Source organism: Sciurus vulgaris (genome assembly GCF_902686455.1).
Source record: "Sciurus vulgaris genome assembly, chromosome: 4".
NCBI lineage: Eukaryota > Metazoa > Chordata > Mammalia > Rodentia > Sciuridae > Sciurus > Sciurus vulgaris.
The window spans coordinates 17,260,025-17,280,815 of NC_136464.1; the positions used below are offsets into that span (position 1 = coordinate 17,260,025).

Below are 20,791 nucleotides of genomic sequence, written 5' to 3' on the forward strand. Positions count from 1 at the left end.
ACATCAAATCTGCAGCTGGTCATTTCACACCTGTTTAATCTGCCTGTGAGGTTCGCCACAACCTTCCCAGCTCCATGACCATCTATGATTTCGAATTCACCAATGTACCCAGGACTCATTAGCACAATTAGAAACCAGAGGACAATTCAGGCACACAATCCAGTAAAGAACCTGGCACTTGCTTCTCTGTTTCTTTTCTCATTCATCCAAGAGTACCAGGCATGGTTGATACACTCATGAGCCCGAGCCAGAACACTCACGTGCACCATTACGTGGGACGGAGAGTCGGCAAAAAGAGGTATTTGTGTCTGTTGAAAACATTTGAGGAAGAAAGTTTCAGCTTCCTGGAAACTTCCCCAAAGCGGCCTTAGTTTTGTAAATAAATGCAAAGGATACAGTACTATTTCATTTCATTATCACAACAATCCTTTGAGGGAGATAGTTTTACAATGCCCACTTTACAGATAAGGAAACTGAGATTTAGAGAAGTATCTGCTCAGGGCTATATACAGCCACAAAGCAGCAAAGCCAGAATTCAAAAATGAGTCTGACTCTGGAGTCGAGTTCTTAGCCACTTTCCAATCTTGATATTTCTCTTGGTATATCAGGTGTGTCTAGAATAGTTCTTAGGTACTAGTAGATGCTCAGGAAGTATTTTTTAACAGAAACACATAAGAATTAACAACTCAGTTTTAGCTCCCAGGGCTCACAAAAGCCTACATCAACCATAGCAGAGAATGCTTCCACCTTGAATCTTTGCAAACTTTGTAATTCCTCACTGCAAACATCATGTGTTTAAAAAAAAAAAAAAAAAAAAAAATTTTTTTTTTTTTTCCAATGCATGTCTTCACCCACCAATACCTGCAAGAGAAAGCCCAAGAGCAAAAATCGTGACATGAAAAGGGCTAGACTTGGTCAGCCTCAGGAATTAAATTAAACTGAACTAGAAATTTCCAATCCAGGGATCCAGCATCCTTGAAGCAAGGGAGAAGGAGTTCGGTGCAGCTCCCATCTGAGCCAAGTTTTCAGACATGACATTTTCTCAAAATCTTCTGGGGGAGGTAAGGGGAGGAACACAGAAAGTGTTCTTCTAATACATCCTGTTAGCCACAGCCTGAGCATTTTCCACCAGAGAAACACCAAGTGCAACAACAGTGACTTATAAGTGTGCAGACCGATTATAGCTTTACTTTCAAAAGAGCTTTGATTGATCTTTTTTGATAGACCTGAAATAAATTAAACTAGATTGACTCACTTGAGAATGGACTCTAATCCCTTAGTCAGATCCCGGAGAACTCAAACCAAACCAGCTGTTAATTTAGGCTTTATAAGATAAAGCATGAGAAATCCAAGTTGATGTACCCCAGAGCAAAGCTTACATCATCTCTGCAAGCAATCAACCCACTGCTTCCTTCAGGAACTAATCAGTTCTTGGGTAAGTGGGTGCCAAGCGTGTGCCCTCAGCAAAACCAGCTCAGAGAAAGGAGGAAGGGCGAGAGAGGAAGATGGAGCCGGGAACATCTCCTGACTCGCTCCCCTGAGCAAGCCCGGATCTAGCCTGAGACATTTCTGTAAGTCATCTGTCTCCTGATCCACAAAGAGCTGATGGCTCCAGAGCCCAAGTACCCAGAAATCTGTCAAGCAAGAGGAAGCCACTGACGCTCTGGATGGTTCTTAAAAAGAGAGGAAAGGTAGAATTGCCCAGAAAAATGATCCCCACTACTATTTTATTCCCTCATCTTTGAAGACCACGCTGTCCCCTTTCTTTTCTTCTGGGTGCCTTTGATTTGAATGTAGGAATCCCAACGCTTTCAAGAGAAAGCCGTCCATGGCCGTCAGAGAGTTAATGAGAACACACGCGCGCACGCGCAGGCCTCTCCCAAGCCGGACTCCCTCACCGCCAGACTCCCCTCCCAACTTGCGCCAATGTTGTTCCAAAAGGAATTAATGCCTCCACCTCAAGTGAAGGTAGGCATTCGCCTCTGAGGGGACCCCACCCACAGCCCAGGAGGCTCCAGCACTTGGGGACAGAGCGAGGCTGCCAGCCTCTTGCTTCGTGACAATGGGGTTTCATAGAGCACTGCTTACTGAACATAAGGGGATCAGAACCGAAATCCAATTTAAGGAATTATGGTGCCTTCAGACTGTTTTTCCTCAACGATGAAAAAAGACAGGCATGTTGTTTCTGGAATTAAGCCAGAAGAAACTGATCCTTGTAGTAATACAAGAAAAAAGAAAGAAATCAATGTATGTGTTTATGCTGGGGGAGGGGACAGCTCAAATGCAGTTAAAACCTGAGTCGTAAATGAATCTGTTTCATTCAATGGACGGATCCTGAGGTGCATTTCAAAGCCCTAGTATGATATCCACCTGTCAGGCAGAATATGGTTTCTGAAAAGCAGAAATTTAACCCCAAGAGGGTGGACATAACAAAATCACCCACAAGCCGCGCCCACTTGCCTTTCACTAGAAGAAGGGACCAAGGTACCCCAGGCACTGCAGGAATAGACAAGATCATAGACATATCCTTCCTTCCAATGAAGGAACCCACTGCTATCTTGACACGCTGGCCGCTGTGCCACGGCTGTCCGTGTTGTCCATTCAATTCTGAGGTTTCATACCCATCTTACAGGTAAAACTACCGCTCAAGGAGGTTAAATAACAGGCCAAGGACCACCGCCATCGGACAGCACAGGAGTCCCCAGGCTGGTCTGACTTCAGTACAAAGGGAGTACCATCATCCCAGAATGCCTCCTGTCTCACACACACACACACAAAAATAAATTGGCGGGTGGGGGGTGGGGAGGCGGGGGGTACCAGGGACTGAACCCAGTGGCGCTTAACCCCTAAGCCACATCCCCAGTCCTTTCCATATTTTATTTAGAGACAGGGTCTCGCTGAGTGCTTAGAACCTTGCTGAGTTGCTGAAGCTGGCTTTGAACTCTCAATCCTCCTGCCTCGGCCTCCAGAGCCACTGGGATCACAGCGTGTACCACCGCGCCCAGCACACAGCAGAAACTCACAACACCACATACGCCACTTTTCTGGCTACTAATTGGTCTTGCCACCACATACATCCTGTGGGGGCATTTCACAGATGAGCAAACCTAGACCTGGAGAATAAGCTCTCCACAGCCACGGATGGCTGATCTAGGCGTGTTCGGAGCTCCTGGGCCCTAACTCCAATTATTAAGCCTCATCCTCTCCCGTAATTAATTCTTCCCTCCGCCATACACAAAGGAGAGGTTCTCCCTGGAGAAAAATATCTCGTCTCACCGAGTGCTGCCTGGGGAAATACTTTTGTTGGGGTGTTAATTGGGAGGGGGGACTATTAGATTAAGTAAATTAAGACATTTCTGATAGGTAGGGGATAAATCAGCACTAGAGGAAATAACCAATTAAAAAGGTACAGCTCAGCCTTGCTGAAAAGCGTCCCAGGCCAGGACAAGCCAGAGTGAGAGGGGAGGGAACCGCAAGCACTTCCTCCGCCTAAGGCCTTGGACAGCTACAGAGTGGCCCAGGCCCCCTTCCAGACCCAGCTTCTGATTAACAAAGCCTGCAAGTCCCTGTGCAAGGGGGCGAGGAGGGATGGGAAAGGGGGGCTCTATTATTGTATGCCTCCCCAGGCCAAGAGCAGGAGAGAAGGGGTAAGTCCACTGCCATGACTGGTTTCTGACGCCTCATATTTCACTTCTGCTCTTTGACTGAGGCCTCTGAAAAGCTGAAGAAAGACAGCAATAAATACACAGATCTCAAGGCACTGTTTTAATTCAGCCTTCTGCAAATGAGGAGGGCTGAAGGCTACCTTCTGGAACCAGGAGGTGGTAAAGAAACAATGGCTGCCTTCAAGTCGACTGGGAGACCGATGTCACTTCTTACCCACTACTGCGAATCAATCATTCTGGACAAGCTCCTCCCTGCACCACCATTACCAAGCTTAACGTGAAGAGGCCCGGGTTGGCTGGACACTGACTCGCTTCTTGCTCAGGAGAGCCCCATCCAGCTGAGAGGCCAGGGCCTCCTCTCATCAGGGGGCAGCACCCAGAGACCCCAGGGCAGGCAGCTTCCAATCACAAGTTCCCAAGGTCTCTTGTCCCTGGTAACCAACTAGCAGGCTCCTCTCTGAGGCAAATTGGAGGGGGACGGGGCTGTTACACGCTTATTACAAACTCAGACAAACAAGAGCCTGACCACAGCGGCCCGAGGAAAAGTCCCTGTAAAGAAGTCGTGTCACTAAGCTCTGGACTCTGCCTTTCAGGAACGGAAAAGGATGACTTTTTTAAGTATTTCTTTTAATGAAGATCTAAGCAATAGGAATTTGACCAAAGAAGAGAGCAGACATCATGACCAAAGGTCACAAATTCCTGTCTTGCTGTCACTAATTTCATGCCCATCAGAGGCTGAATAATTCTAAGTCCAACCTCCCCTCTGGGTTTTGTCTTATTTCGTTTTCCCTCCGTGGGGAGATAAATCATGTCACAACGTGGTCTCCTTCGCCATCACTCTCTTCAAGAGGCATCCTGGCCTGCTCCCCTGCAAGAGAAATAACTCAGGACTGGATTCCTGTGTAAGGTGGTGGGCGCGGGGGGACAAGAAAAGCAGGAGAGGACATTTGCCAGGCACCAGCCTAGGCCCCTGACACCAACTCACAACAACTTCATGACAGTCCAGTCCTCCATGAAACCCTTTTCTCAGGACAGTGCAGCGGCTGGCCCCCTTTGAAACTCTCAGCATTATGTGTTTTTTAAAAAGTGATGAGTGGGCGCAGTGGCACACGCCTGTAAACCAGCGTCTGGGGGTCTGAAGCAGGAGGATCGCGAGTTCAAAGCCAGCCTCAGCAAAAGCCACTCAGTGAGACCCTGTCTCTAGGTAAAATACAAACCAGGACTGGGGATGTAGCTCAGTGGTTGAGTGCCCCTGGGTTCAACCCCTGGTACCCGAAAAAAATAAAAATAAAAAAAGTGATCAAAATGAAATACAGCACACAGGAAGTTCATGCTTCACAGGGAAATTCTGACCTGGAAACTAGTCAATAAGGAAAAGCAGCCCCTGCCAAAGGAGACAGCAGGAGAGCAGGAAACTGGGAGCCATCAACTGACGGCTGTTCTAGATGTTTCAGTCCTTAGAGGAAGTACATAAGGAGCCCTGAAAGACAGAAGAAACCACATGGAGAAGTGTGTGACAGCCAGGGGCTCTGCAGTCACCTGCCAGGGTCGCCAGGGCCCTGGAGAACACCATGCCTGGGCTGCCTTGTCCTCCACCGGCCAGCAGCGCTGGGGAGCTCAATTCCAAAGCAGACACATTCATGGGACTCAGAGGGCAGTGGGAACCACAAACCATAACTGAACAGAAGTCAGACGGAGAGATAAAAACACACTCAGACAACAGCAGCGATAACAACCACGAAGGCCGAAACCAAAGCCGTCTCTGCTTTGCATGTGGCATGTGGTTTTCTCTGCACTTCTTACGTGTCAGGTCATGGGTTCCGGTCCCACTCAAAGTCATCACCCTGCTCCTTGAACTATGCAAACCAGGGTGGCTGGGGGCTGTCATCCAAGCCAAAAATTCCACCATGGGGTAGGGGCCACCCAAGGACTATGGGCTTCTCACTCTGGAGCACACAGACCGGGTGGGGTGGCGGGCACCCAACCCAACCTGCAGAACAACTCTCTGGGTGTGCTTCCTGAGCTACCCTAAAATGACAAAAAGCACATCAGGAGCAAAACTGTAGGGTTTTTTTTTTTTTTTTTCTGGTGGAGATAAACCAGCAGGGACCCCAGCAAAGCAGATTTTCCTTTTATCTTTCTTTGTTGGGAGAGAGGGACTGGAATTCTACTTCAAGTAAAGAGGCCCCACATCCTGGAAGCGTCTTCCTCACTAGCCAGGTCGAGCCCTGAGCCCTGAGCCCAGTTCTTCCAACACAAATGGCTTCACACTCTGGGTCTGTCATCTGCTCTCATTCACCATTATGACACTGGCAAGTGACAAGTTTTAAGAAAACACAGACCAAAAAAGGTGGCTTGGTAAACAAGTCCTTAGCTTGAGGGCTTTTTAAAACCACCCTTAAAGCTCCCTTTCAAGGAAAAGGAAAAAAAAAAAAAAAAGGTCTAAATACATTAATTAACAGGAAACTCTTGGCTTCTCTAGGAATTACAAAGAAATAAATACTGCTGCATTCCAGAATGAAGACTAAGCAACTGAAAACCAAGAGAAAAGAGCAGGGGAGGTTTGTTTTTTGATTTTAAGGATAAGAATCAAGTTCAGAACTTTGTGACTCCTGAAACAATTCTGAATTGAGTCTCATACATTCCGCAAATCAATAAAGTACCTTTCTAGATATCTCAGTGTTTTATTTCTGCATCCTATTCAGCCTTAGGTCTTTTGGTACATGTTTATATCTGAGGAGTTAAATCAAAAGAGCAAAGGTTCCTCTTTGCATATTAGAGCAAGATGTCAGCTTGGCTATAATTCCAGAAAGCAGGAAGTTAACCAGGAAAACAATCTAGAGAGCCCCAAGAAGACTCGCCCCAGAACCACAGAGGCCATTCTAGACTGCGGGGTGGGCAGTGACCACCTGCCCAATTCCATGTCTGTTCCCCGCCCTCAGGGGTATAAATCTGACACCTACTCTTTTTTTTTTAAGTTGTAGTTGTTGATGGACCTCAATTATATTTATTTATTTTTATGTGGTGCTGAGACTCGAACCCAGTGCCTCATACATGCTAGGCAAGCTAACACCGAGCTACATCCCCAGCCCAACACCCACTTTTGAAGCAAACCAGACAAGAGTGTCCCATCAAACTCATGGAACCCGAGGGATGCTGCACCCCTCAGTGCAAAGACCTGGGGATTCCCAAACGCATCCCTGTATGTTCCCTCCCAGTTCATTTAATGATACCACCGAATTATTCTTAAGGGATTTGGAGGTCTACCATGGGGCAGGGCAAACCGGGGCATGGTGGTGAACATGGAGGTAGATTTTCTCAAAGTGCTTGACTACATTCTACTGGTAACTCAACTGGGATATCCCAAATCAGATGCTCAGAATTCAAAGTGCTAGAAATTATTGTCAGGTCTACATTCTTTTCATTATGAAGCCCTTAGTGCTTCTTCAACTGAGTTGAACCCTGGAGAAAACTAAAAAGTAAAATCCCATCAAATTTTGCCTCTGGGAGAAAGGATTTGCCCAGAATGGGCACTAACTGTACACCATGTTCCCAGACGATGACCAGTCCCCCCCAATAACAGAAAAACCCCTCAGGGCGTCAGCTCCCACTCCCTTTGTGAGCTTTATGGGGGCTGGGGCAAGAGTGCAGAGCCATGAACCTCTTAGCGGCCCAGGGCCAAGCTCCTCACACCTGCCCTTTAAAGCTCTCCTTTCTGCAGCGTTTCCAAGTCCAGCCCACTCCACAGAGAAAAGAAAGAGGAAAACCCCAAACGAAAAAGAAAAAAAGCAAACAATAACCACTCATTCCAGGGGCTCTATCAAGTTCCTCCCCAAAGTAAGAAGAGGCTAGAGTCGGCTAAGGACGTGCCTGGTAAAGCCAGCATAGGGATAAAAGTAAAACCACAAATCTATGAAGATCACAAAAGTCCTGGGAATGCCAGCCAGGAATGACCACTGGGGGCAACTGAGATCCGAGGTCCTTCCATATTCTAACAGGCTAGCGGTGTGGGAACGTCCAGGGTCCAGTCTGGAAAGCTCCCTCCCTTAAGGCCAATGTTTCCGTTGACCTCATCCTGTAAAGCACCTATGGTGTACAAGGCTGGGTTACCACTGAGAAGCTATTAAAAATAGAACTTTTTAAATAGACAAGAACTTCAGAACTCTTTCAAATATGCATAATACATATATTTCATCATAATAATAATCCCTTCCTGCTTTCCAAGAGGATCAAGTATCCCAGGATATCAGTTTAAATTTAGCTGTCCCCTCTCTCTTTTAAATCACTCTCTTGCTGCCTAGAAAGAGCTTTGCTAGGCCTCCCATTAAAAGACCTAGAAGAGCCCACAGGTTACCAGGGGCTGGAAACAACAGGAACCTCAAATTTCCTCTAGGCTTTGGACTCTCCATGGCATTGAGGAGAGCGCCTCTTCTCCTTTCTGCTTCACGTGTTTTCCTTATTGGTTCATTTACACAGCCAGGCTCCCTGCCTGGCAGTTAGTACATCGTTTTGTCATTTCTGCCTTTCCCCGCCATTAGTGCAGGCTGCCGAGACGACACCCCAGCTGCCTCCCCAGAGTGGCCGCAGCGTTGGCACATCCCTCTCCCCCAGTGGTCACCCCTTTGACTAATGTTCACCAACACTCATACATCATTCCCAAATTGGTCCAAATGAATTAAACACAGCTCTGCTTAACATTACGAGATTTAAATGGATTTTCTCTCTACAGGTCTGCCCCATAATTGGGTTTATCCATCTTGTTGAAGTACAGTTTACACTTGCTAACATCACGCCAATTCAAGCTACATTTTCTGCTCCAGTGGCAGGAGCAAGGCAGATTTGTCATCGGATCATAACAGGTAATTCAAACAACAATTAGTTTGATGACGGCCCGTATGTCAATGTCTGCTCCAGCAGCCTGGCTCACACCGATGCTCTCTGTTCCTCAAGATGAATTGTCTTCACAATTCTTCAATTTCAATCATCAACAATGCTTACTGAATCAACTTCGCGACTCTTGACACAGGCTGTCCTCCCTGCGGGGCAGCCATACCAAAGCCAGAGTGGGAAGAATCTCCTGATCCCTTAAGATGGGCCTCGACCACAGCACATCCATTTTCAAGCCTTAGAAAATACCCAGTTTTCAACCAAAGCCATTTATGCTGGTGCTTTATCTCAACGTCAAAATTCAGAGAGGCACAGAGTTTGGGAACAGAAAGGAATGGATTTGTGCAGGCTCTTCCACCCACAAGTAGGAAAACACTTGTTTACAGGTTCTGAAGTCCTCTGCAGGAATGATGGATAATCAAAGTCTAACACACGTACTGGGTGTGGTGCCACATGCCCACCAATCCCAGCTACTTAGGATCCGAAGGTCAAGGCCAGACTGGGCAACATAGCAAGACCCTGTCTTAAATTAAAAACTCAGTGGCAGAGCATGCCTAGGTTTAATCCCCCATACCAAAAGTCTTAAAACATGCTATGACCCAATGGACACACTACCTGCCATTAAAAAAAAAAGAGTAAGATCACTTTTAAAAGTCAAATAACCTCCAAGCATTGTGAAAGTTGGAAGGCAATCATATAAATATAAGCCAGTCCAACCATGGATGCTCACTGAGCAGTGCCACAGGCATGAAGACAGAGTGCAAATGTGGAGGGAGAGCTGTACTCACACTGGAAAATAACATCAAGTTGACAAACTTATTGAACATCCTTCTCAAATAATTTGTTGGAGTTAAAAAAAATATATATATATATACATATATATACATATATACAGTTGTACATACATACAACTGACCTTTCATGTTATGAAAGGAGCAGTGGTTTTTAAAACTCAAAAAAAAGTACTCTCCAGTTGCTATCTCTAATGCACCCACCCAACCTCACCTTCTGCCCACAGTCATGTGTTTAAACACACCCCTTGTTGAATATCTACTATGTCCTAGAAACTCCTGTATGTGCTACAGGGACATGCATGAGAAAAACACAGGTGAGCCATCTCAGCTCCTCACCAAGAGCACAAGTTTCAGTTCCATGTAACAAGGAAGCCAGAGACCAAGGCATGAAGATAACAAGTTCAAAGTCAAGTGGACAACTTAGCAAGATTGTTTCAAAAAAAAATAAAAGGGGCTGGGGCGGGAGCTCAGTGGTAAAGCACCCTGGGTTAATCCCTAGCACAGCAAAAATAAATAAAAGTAACAAGGACTAGGTAGAATCTGTAAGTGACATGAGAGAAATGCAAACAGCTACCAACAGTAGTCATAAATCTTTGTTACCAGCAAAGATAGTCCAGGTTATCAAATTTATCATGTGTGATGTTCCTGACAGCAAATAAAAACTACAGGATAAGGCGTATTCTGAGCCTGCAAACGAGGACTCGGCAGTACCGATGGCATCGCAGCCCCATGGCCCTGCCCAGTCCTTTACACCTTCATCTACCCCCAACCCCCTCTGAAAACAGGCACTACCCTTCTCCACATTTTGCAGGTAGGAAACAAATCTGCAGCAGAACTAGACTGCAAACCCCGGCTATCTCCAAGACAACAGAAGCAAACACTGAACCACCCACCTCCCCTCCTACCTATGTCGAGGAAACGTAAAGGTAGTGCCGCCGCGGCCTAGGTGGCAGGGCGACTCTTGAAACTGTTCTACCAAGCCAGCAGCTCCCAGCCAGGGGTGACTGTGACACCCCCACCCCACCCGCCCAAGGACGTTTGGCAATTTCTAAAGACAATTTCGATTGTCATACTTCTGTTAGGGGCTAGTGGAATCAGGAGGGCAGAGGTCAGGGATGGGCTACATAAACGTCCTATGTGCACAGGATGGTTAGTTCCCTGTGATAAAGAACTAACGAGCCCTAAATAGCACCAGTGCTGAGAAACTTCCACACGCCACCACCAACCAGAGCAGAGACTCGTCACTCAACAGAGAATCACGATTCATGTACCTACTTTTAAATTTTAAGTTTCAGTGCATGATTATTATTAAATACTAAACACACTGCCAACCCGTGGTTTTGGTGAAACCCTTAAGAATAATGGTCCACTGTCATTTTTGTTTAATTGAAGAGTATGCTGAGATTTCAAGGTAAACCAGTTTAAAAGAAAAAAGGAGAAGAAGAAAAATTGCAGTCACTTATCTGTTTGATCAGGGTTTGATACCATCCAACCAAATCAAACTCCAGAAACAAATTAAGTGCTAAGCCTGATAAGCCTGCAAATGTCAGCCATAACCCATTTAGAAATTTCTGTGCTCAGTGAAACAGTCCCACGATTTTCGGGGACTTAATAAAAAGTAAATATTATAAAGTGGAACTTACAAGTTCTACTAAGAAAACACAACCAGCTGACTGCCACTCAGTACTGTGGCCTGTGAGGGGCACACAGATGGTGGATAGACACTCATTTTCGCTTTTAGTGTTCCAGGTGAGGACTACCAGACACTCTCGGTGTCCCTTACCAGCCCTCTACAAACCACGCCTGCTGGTCCCCACGTGCCTTAATATGGTGGACAATGAACAGATGCATCTCAATATATGCAAATACGAAGGTATAATTAGAGCAGATTTAAGTTTTAAAATGACATGAGCGAGAAACAGCAAAACTAGATTGTTCCATCTCATCCAATGCAATGCAACTGCTAGACAAGACACTAACTTCTACTCGAAAGATAGAAATGAGGAGGAGGGGGACTCCGGCGTTCTCAGTCTGCCCTGTTCCCACCAAGATGTGGGACCTTTGACAAACCAACCCATCTCCCTGCACCTCAGTGTCCTGGCTAGCAAAATGGACTCTTATCTCTGCTCCACTCCAAGAGGAGTCTGGGCTATAAGGATTCACATCACCTTGTCAAGAAATGCAGGGCTGGGGAGATAGCTCAGCTGGTAGAGTGCTTGCCTTGCAAGCACAAAGCCCTGAGTTCGATCCTCAGTACCGCAAAAAAGAAAAGAAAAGCAGAAGCCTGGGCCCCACCCCAGATCTACTGACCCCAAGTCTGAGACGCACCAGACTCCCAGGGTCCCTACCGCTTCAGGGTTCTACCCTTGCTGACCGACACTAGATCGCACCTTCACTCATCAGTACAACCTAGACCACCTGAGCATCGTCCACAGCTTGTTCACAAATGTTCTACCTGAACAAGCCATCCTTCAGAACTCAATGACCAACCAAAAAACGGCCTTGCAACAACTGTCCCGTAATGAGACTGTGTGTGAGAGTCATGAGCCGGGAAGGGGGCAGACTCCAGGAGGCCGCAAGCTGGAGCGTCTGGAAAGCTGGTCAACCAGGGATGCTCAGACCCAACCCCCAGGCAGGAGAGCCAGCTGTCTGGGGCAGTGCCTGGGCCTGGGCACTGCTCGAGGCTTCCCAGGTAACTAACACACAGCCACAGATGGGAACCACTGTCCTCATCCAGTGGTTCTCCAAGGGCTGTCCCCAGAAAAGCGGCCTCGGCTTTACCCAAAAATTTGCTGAAACTGCAACCATGGGGACCCACCCTAGACCCATGGAATATGAAACGGGGGATGGCAGTTTGCATCTTTAAGCTCCCAGGTGCCTCCAGGTTCAGAAGACACTGACCTACAGGGTCCTCCTGAATGGAAATCTCCAGCATAGAACCAGGATTCTCTGTCTCTGAGCAGCTCCCAGGTGATTTCTATGTAATACAGTCCAGAAAGTTGGGTAGCTGCCGCGGCCTTAGGAATCCCCAGGCCTTCTTGACCACCCCCACCCCGAGCCAGGGATGGAACCTGGCTCAGGCACACTAGGCAAGTGCTCCAGCACCGAGTCACACCCCAGCCCTGAGCAAGGCTTTAAGCAAACTGTACTTAACAGGAGGCCAGCGGGCAGTCTCCCCACTCACACCTCAGTCTGAATCCTAACTGACCTTGGGCAAAACATCTCAGGTCTGTTTCTTCATTTACAAAAATGGGGATAATGGTAATAACAGTAACTACCCTTTTAGGTTTCCCTCTGTGACATGAAGAATCAATAAATAATTCACATAAAGCACTTAATATCAGACCGAATGCATCAGGATTCAATAAACATAAGCCACTATCATTATTAACTGTTGCTCCTGCCTCTGACCCCAAGACCAAACACTGTCCAAGCTACTCCTTTGTGAATAAATGTCTCTTCTGGAGCTTTGCAGAGTATCTAGCTGCTTCACATAAGCAGAGAAGAAAAGGCCTCAGAAAGCTCATCAGTCCACTTTCCCATTCAAAATGAGAAAATGTCATCCCAGCCCAGGTCCTGCCAGCCCTCAATTTTGATTCAGCAACTGAAAATGAACAAGCGGCCGATAAACGATCAATTGATTGATTTCAGAAAACTCTTAAGGAGGCAATGCTCAACCTTGAGCTGGCTGAAAATCAAACTGTGAATCACAAAACGCCACTCCCGGACTGTGCCAGAAGCCTACAAGAGACGGAAGGGGCGGGGGGTGTTTGAGACACTGCTGGAGTCGGAGAGAAAAGGGGTTTTGCTCACTGATGAACTTCCCGGGGCCTGGCACACGTGTGTACAATACACATTCTCAATGAAGGAAGGCTCTGAAGGGTGGGTCTAACAATCAGGCTCAAAGTCACCCCTGCTGAAGTGAGCGGACCTCGGGGCGGAGCCACCTGGCACCACAGGCTACGTCCAGCTCCTCCAGGGAGCACCTCACACCTCTCACTTCTTTTTTTCTTTTTTCTGGAGGGGAGTACTAGGAATTGAACCCAGGAGTGCTGAACCACTGAGTCACATCCCCAGACCTTGAGGCTAGCCCTGAACTTGTGATCCTCCTGCCTGAGCCTCCTGAGTTGCTGGAATTACATCAAGTACCACCATGCCCAGCACCCTTCACTTCCTCTTTTAATTTTTTTTTTTTTTGATGGACACAACACCTTTATTTTATTGACTTATTTTTATGCAGTGCTGAGGATCAAACCCAGTGCCTTACATGTGCTAGGCAAGCGCTCTACCACTGAGCTACACCCCCGGCCCCACCCTTCACTTCTTTAGGGAAAGTGGAAGTGGAGCCTCAGAGCCGGGGCCTACTGCAGAACTAACGGGAAACGTGGAGGTGACCGCCCCTGGAACTGAACTCATTCCTGGGGGTCCTCCATCCCGCCCCGATCTGCGAATCCTCGTGAACACAGAAAGGCCAGAACTTGTGGTGGGTGACAGCACAGGCCCAGAACACGAGATCACCACCATCAGAAACCCAAAGTAGGGGAGAGCCTGGCACACACGCCACTTCTTTCTTAAAATCTTGGTCAAATCTTCTGGTACTAATCTCTGACCCTATTCATCAGATCAGCAGAGAGAGGAACTCCACAGCACCTCTCAAGTCTCAATGATTTTAAGACGTGGACAAGATGTCCTGGTCAAATCCAGGAATAAGGAACTAACGTGGCACAATGACACTGTATCCTCCTCTCCATGACTCGGGAGGAGAGTCCTGGTGGCCCTAGTTGAATCATGGCGGAGGAGTTCTAGGACCAAGAAGGAATCTTACAGGCCTAAGGACAAGAAGGAAAGCAACACCCACTGCAGTCTCCACAGCTCAGCTGTGTAAACAAATAAAATGGTCCATTTCTTCTGGATCCTCTCCTAGTTGTCTTTGCACACACACAAGCACGCACATGCGCACGCACATGCACAAACCACATCACATCTTAGAAGAAAAACAACCAAGAAAGGTCTACACAGTTTGTTTTTGCTGCTTGAAGTCGTCTCCCCCCTTAAATCACATCTGACTTAGTGTTAAAACATCAACCTTTGGCCAAAATACTCTTAAAACAAAGGCTTAATTGGTTGAAGTAGCCCTTCTGAAAACCGAGGGAAACATCTTCTGTGGCTCTTGACCTTGATTACAACACTTCTCTGGGTTTGAATCATGAGGACAGGGAGAGCTTGGGAAGAGCTCCCTTGGGGGAACCAACAGGGATGCCTGAACACTTGGCTACAATCACCTGCAGGGCCTCCCTGGGAGTTGCTCCATTTTTACACGTCTGCAATTTGGGCCCAGCTCTCGGAACCCCGGCCTTCTCCTCCTCTTCCCAGTTAAGGGTGAGTGTGGGAGGAATTCCTGGGGGCTGGGACCAGAGGCCAAGTTACGTGAAGGGCCAGCACTGAAGCTGGGTCAAACTGGTCTCTGATCACAACTAGATAATTTTATTGCCTCCCCCAACCCCCACAACATGCCACTCGCACCCCTAACAACCACCATGCTCGTACATTTCAATGACAACTGTCCAGTGTCCGGCCTCTCTCAAAAGCTAAAACCCAAAGCTAAACACACATTTACCTCTCCATATCTCCCAGTCCACTCCTGGGGGATGAAGAGAAACATACATCCCCTGTGCTTCTGGGTGGGGGCAGATGTTTCTAGAACTTTATTCATACTAGCAAAAGACTAGAAGGAAACCAAATACAACAGCACAGAAAGGACTGATGCACTGGGACATGTTTGCACGTGGACCGCTACGTGGAGACGCAAAAGGGCAAGCCATTGCCACCCACGGGGACAGGGGTGTAACTTCCAGGCACAGTGCTGCGTAGGCACAGGCACAAGACAGTACGTTCTGAGTGACTCCATTTACATGAAGCCAAAAACCAGGCGAAACTAATCCACCGTTAGAATTTTCACCAGGGGCAGGAGAAGGGCGTAAGACAGATGACTGGGAAGAGAAGAAAACAAGGGAGACTTCTGGGGAGTTCTTTACCAGAGGTCAGAAAACCACAGCCAAGGCCAGTCAATGTTTGCTTTTATAAATAAAGTTTTATTGGCACATGGCCATACTTAATCCTTTATGTCTATCTTCAGATGTTTTCAAACAACAATAGCAAAACTGAACAGTTGCAATAGAGACCACATGGTCCAAAAGGCCTAAAATATTTTTATGTGGCCCTCTACAGGAAAGATGTTCCAACTCCAATCTATATATTGATCTGGATGATGATCTCGTGGACATTCACATGTGAAAAGTTCATCCACCTCTCTACAAAGACCTGTGTACTATACTGTATTTATATTCTCCTTCAATGATACTTCCAGAAAGCCAGGGAGCCAAGTGTAGCTTGGTGGCACAGCACATGCTCAGAATGTACAAGGTCCTGGGTCCAGACCCAAACACACGCAAAGGTGACAGAAATAAATAATGGTTTTCTTTAAAAGCCCTTTTAATTTTCATTCCATTTACATTTGTTATTCTTGCGGGAGAATGTGCCCATTTATATTGTCCTTGTCTTTTCAAACCTAAGGGGAGCTAGGAGACTGTCAGAAATTGGGGGGGGGGGGGGGGGGGGAGGAATCCCAATGTGGCAACTGAGATCAGCTCCAAACAGTTTGATTGTGCCAGGTCTACCGAGTCACTCAGAGGCCATTCATACAAACGGTGGACTTGGCCAGTCCCGAGATTACAGGCAGGACAGGAGGAAGGGGGGGGTAAATCTCATGTGATGCACGGTGTCATACTAGGAGGCTATTTTAGGATACAGCTTAGGAGAGCAGCATGCTCAGCTCCAGCCGAAATACAGTATGTATTAAGGTGAGACAGTTCTAAGTTTCCAGGGAAGAAAATTCCTCTGACAATCACGTTGCACTTAAGCCCTGAACTGGAGAGTGGAGTACAGGAAACGTGTGCACGGCGGGCCCGGGAGGGGCGCCACCCTGGCCTGCTGCCCAGGTGCCCGGTGTACTCTGGGAACAATTTCGATTTGTCTGAGGTTTCCCCTTTTTTCCCTTTGCTTCTTTTGTTTTGTTTTGGCCATTTATCCTTTGATGATCACACTAAAATTACAGCTAGATGCCATTTGGCTGGGCCTCGTGCTGGTCTAGCAGACACTGAGGGAGAATGAACACTGCAAGCGTGGTGCTGGGTCGCTAATAAAACGTCCCTCTGTTTGCCCACATGGGCATCAAGCCTCAGCAAATAGAAGCAGGGGAGAACAATACTACCTGTTCATGGAGGAATAGTGATGGTTTCAGTCCTCCAAACAATGAGCTCTGTAATTTACTCCATCTTCCTCCTGAGAAAGGGCTTCACATGGCCTGCACCGTGCCAGGTGGTTTGGAGAAAGACGAACTGCTCAGCCAAACAAGGGGCACTTCAGCGCCGGGTGTAAAGATTCAACAGCTGGTCTGGTCTCGGCTGGTCTCCAGTGACATGGCCCCAGCCAGCCTTTCCACACCAAGATAAGGATCACTCTCCTATTCAGCCTCCACAATCCGTACCCCCCGGGGGAACAGGATTTTCCAGCAATCCCAGATGTAGTAGGCCTCAGGCCACCGTGTGTTCACCCAGTCACCAAGAGTTAGGGTCTGGGCTTGTCCTCCAACCAAGCCTGCCTCTAAGCCATTTTCTGGGAGCAAGGCGCACTAGGCCTTAATCAAGAGAGAGAGGAGGGTCCACCAGGAAGTGTGCCAGCAAGAGCAACTGTACCATCGCCTTCACGCCAGTCTTGAAAGTATCTGCGGGTGGAGGGGTAAAATCAAGAGTCGCAATTTCCCCCTAAAATACACAAACAGAAGATCAGCAGCACCACCACAGAAGTAATCAAAATATTTTTAAACGAAGTTACTGCAGCCTTGAAATAAGTACAAAAAGACCAGGAATTCACCAAATAAAAATGTCTGCTGACTCATACTTTCCACTGGGGGAAGAATTCCGTGTACCTGGGGCAAATGGCTATTTCAAAGTCTTATCGAGGAAGACGCAGACTTGAAATAGCAAAGCTAGAGAGGCAAGGTGGTGGGAGATGGGAAAGGCCACACCACACAGGCATGCATGCATGTGTGCACACATACACACGTGCTCTCACAGGACCTGCAAGAGCTGGCTGCAGGACCGGGAGTAGTGGGACCACTTGGCTGACCCGCCACACCACGTCAACCTACAAGCAGAGGAAAACCTGGACCCAGCCTTCCACACCACACAAATGGCTTCCAAAGCTCCCTTCCAAGGGTTAAAACAGAACCCTCAAGAAGTTTTGGTAGAGCCAGTTATACCATGAGGACATCCACCCTAGCAAGGCCAGGCAGACAGATGAAAATCCTATTAGTCTGCTCTCCCCCCACGACTGCTGTTGGCTTCAGTTCAGCCCCGAGTCTATATTAGTCTGTGATTTGTTTAGCCTTTGGATTTAAGAGAATGGAAGTACTACGTGAGCAGGAAACAGGACACTCATCAGAAGCTGGGATCTGTCGCCTCCCCCTCCTGGCACTTTCAGTGTCATATGTCAACGGGCCCAAGAGAAATCAACATTTCAGGACGATCAGGTCAAAAGTGATATTCTTAGCACCACTTAACATGATTTTGATCCCCCGGAAACAACTCTCTCTGGCTGTCACACGGCCTCCTCTCCCATCTCCCCACTGAATTCTTCCCGTTCACATTCTGTCACCCTGTTTCACTCCCGATTCCGGATCCCTCCCCTGAGCGAATAGCAATAAAAAAGTTGGGGTCCACGTGCCCACCATGCCTGATCAAGACATCTTAATACACACAGGCTTCTCTTTCTTCCTGTATCTTTAAATCATTTTAGCAGCATTTCTTCTATTCTTCGTTCTTCTTTGCTTCCCACCTCCCCCAGTGATTCAATCACCACCACCACCACCACCACCAAGGCCACTGCCATCATCATCATCATCATCATCATCATCATCATCATCATCTAGGTGGGGGAGGGGCAGAGAATAAAACACACAAGAGACCTCCATATTGACAATTCAAGCTTCAGAATCTCTTGCATTTCCTACCTGAATTGCAATCTGGTGCTCAATCGTTTTGTACGCAGAGTAATGTGTGCTGCCGGACTGAAAATGGAGCTGTAGAAAGAAACCAAATCAAAGCGTTCTGCTTATGTCACAAACTACAAGAAAACATCTTAAGCAGTTTATGAATAGCAGACAAACCTTCCTAGATTGAACTGAAGCCTTGGCATTCAATCAAGACCTGTGTACTTTTATTTGTTGCTATGGATAAGATGATCATACTAATCTAAGGTAAAGTTAAAAAAAAAAAAAAAAAAAAAGCGCCTATTCAATAAGCAAAAAGGGGAGGAGGGGGCAGGAGTGAGAATCAATGACATGAAAAGGAAAGACTGGTGCCCATTAAGACATAAAGGAAGCCAGTGTGCTGAGCGGGAGGCTGCAGAGAAATTAACTGTGTGCTGCAAAAAGTCGTCGGAATTGCGACACAGAGGCGAGAACACAGACAGGAGAGACAGGATCAGAAGACACAGGACTGCAGCAGGTGGGAGCCCCCTTCCCTCCTTCCAATAACTGGGCCCTGGCTCTCCAGCACAATTCTATTTCTGGGGAAACAAGCGTGTCCGGCAGAATCAAGGGCCACCCAATGCCTTGCGCATTCCTTCACAGTGACTAGGCTGTCCAGGCCATCCCTGCTGCCTCTACGCCAGGAATCACACTCCCCCAGAGAGGGAGCCGAGCCTGCCCTAAAGCCACGGGCAATCTAAGGACCACCTACTGGTAAGTCACTGGCTCATTCCAAGGCTCAAGCCCAGCCCCAGCCTCTCCAGCCCTACAGACCACCATCACAGAAGGGGGTTATCCCAAACAGGAATACCAAGATTCCTCACCCAGTTCCCAAGTTCCCAAATAATACTTGTTTATCTCAGGATCCAACCAATTGGGAAAACAAACACCATCTGCTGATTTATTTTATAAATAACACAGTAATCACTAAAAAAAAAAATCAACAGTTATCTGAAAATGCACTTTAATTTGCCATAAACAAACAAACAGTGAGGAATCAGATGATCCACCACCCTCACTGCGAAAGACAAATCCATTCCATCTCCAAAGAAACCTGTATTAATCACAGACCAGCGCTATCAGGACCATGCTAGGACAAAACAATTTGGTGGGTTTCAGACCCAATTAATTTGTCATCTTGCTCCCTGAGAAGGGGGTGGGGAAGAGAGAGAGTCCAGTTTGTTTCTCAAAAAAAAGAAAAATTCACCTAAGAACTTTTGAACCACCTCAAAAATATACACAACGTAATCAAATAAAAAATAGTCTAAGTCCATACTGCTCATGCGATAAAGATGGTATTCATTGTAGGAGAGAGTAGACTGAGAAAACTTTATCTGCTTCAAATAAACAAACAAAAACACTACATACATTGTGTGTGTGTGTGTGTGTGTGTGTGTGTGTGTGTACCACTGCAGTTTAATCATATTTTAAAAGGCACCATAAAGAAAAATAAAAGGGAAAAAAATCCCCATACCTGTCAAAACAGAGCAAGGAAACCCACTCCCCAAAACAACTAAAGGTGAACAATGAGCAAAGACAAGCCCCGCAGGCACGCAGCCCCACACCCAGCCAAAGCCACTGCTAGAAGAGAAAGATGGAGCTGTACCCTTTGTCTCCCTGCCCTTTTTTGTAAAAGCTGCCACTCAGTAAGCAGAGATTGCACTAATTACTGTGACAATTCTGCACCATGTTAAAACAACTTTTGTGCCTGGGACAGGTCTCTCTGCGAGTTTGGAATTCTTGGCCGGAGAGCTGAGCTGTCTGAGGAGGTGCTCCTTCCCAACCAGGGCGGGCAACACTAACAACCTGTCCCTCTTCAGTCTGTTTCATTCTCCTCCTTTCCAACTGCCTGATTCAGAGCTTAATAGAAACTTGTCCAAGCTTTTCTTCCCACAAAGCCTGCGGAGCCCTAGGCAATCTGTACTCAGGGTAACCACAGGAATCTTATATTGTCAATTAAAAATTGAATGGACACCTGATAACTAAGGGTATGTCGTGGAAAATAATTTCATATAGTCACAGTCCTATGAATAAATTAATGAAACTGTGGCTAAGCCAAATTCAATTTTCACTTGTCCAGTTCTGTTCTTAATCCTTGCGCTCATCACCATCCAAGTAACTCCAACAATCCTGCGGAGAATGCAGCAATTAAGGGAGTAAAAATGCAGCTCCAAGTTTCTTAAGGTCCAGCAGGGAACACACAGGACAAAGCTAATTCCCGTTTCAACTACACACAAGCAGAACCTCAACCCAACCAAGCAATGCAACTTGCCTTGGGTGTCTAGCAACAGAGAAAGTCTCAGACCAGCTCACTCTGGGTCTAAGTCAGGTCTTCAACTCCCACTAGGATCACTGTG

The 20,791-nt window shown here is 47.0% G+C and overlaps 1 protein-coding gene across 1 annotated transcript in view; it reads right to left on the reverse strand.

Moving 5' to 3' along the window:
* TCF7L2 (transcription factor 7 like 2) overlaps positions 1 to 20,791 on the reverse strand; it is a gene marked incomplete at its 5' end in the record, with an annotated part of 181,670 nt that overhangs the window by 150,695 nt on the left and 10,184 nt on the right. Inside the window, 1 exon segment of the mRNA XM_079137515.1 lies at positions 18,417 to 18,485. Within this exon segment, the coding sequence (XP_078993641.1) occupies positions 18,417 to 18,485 (69 nt within the window).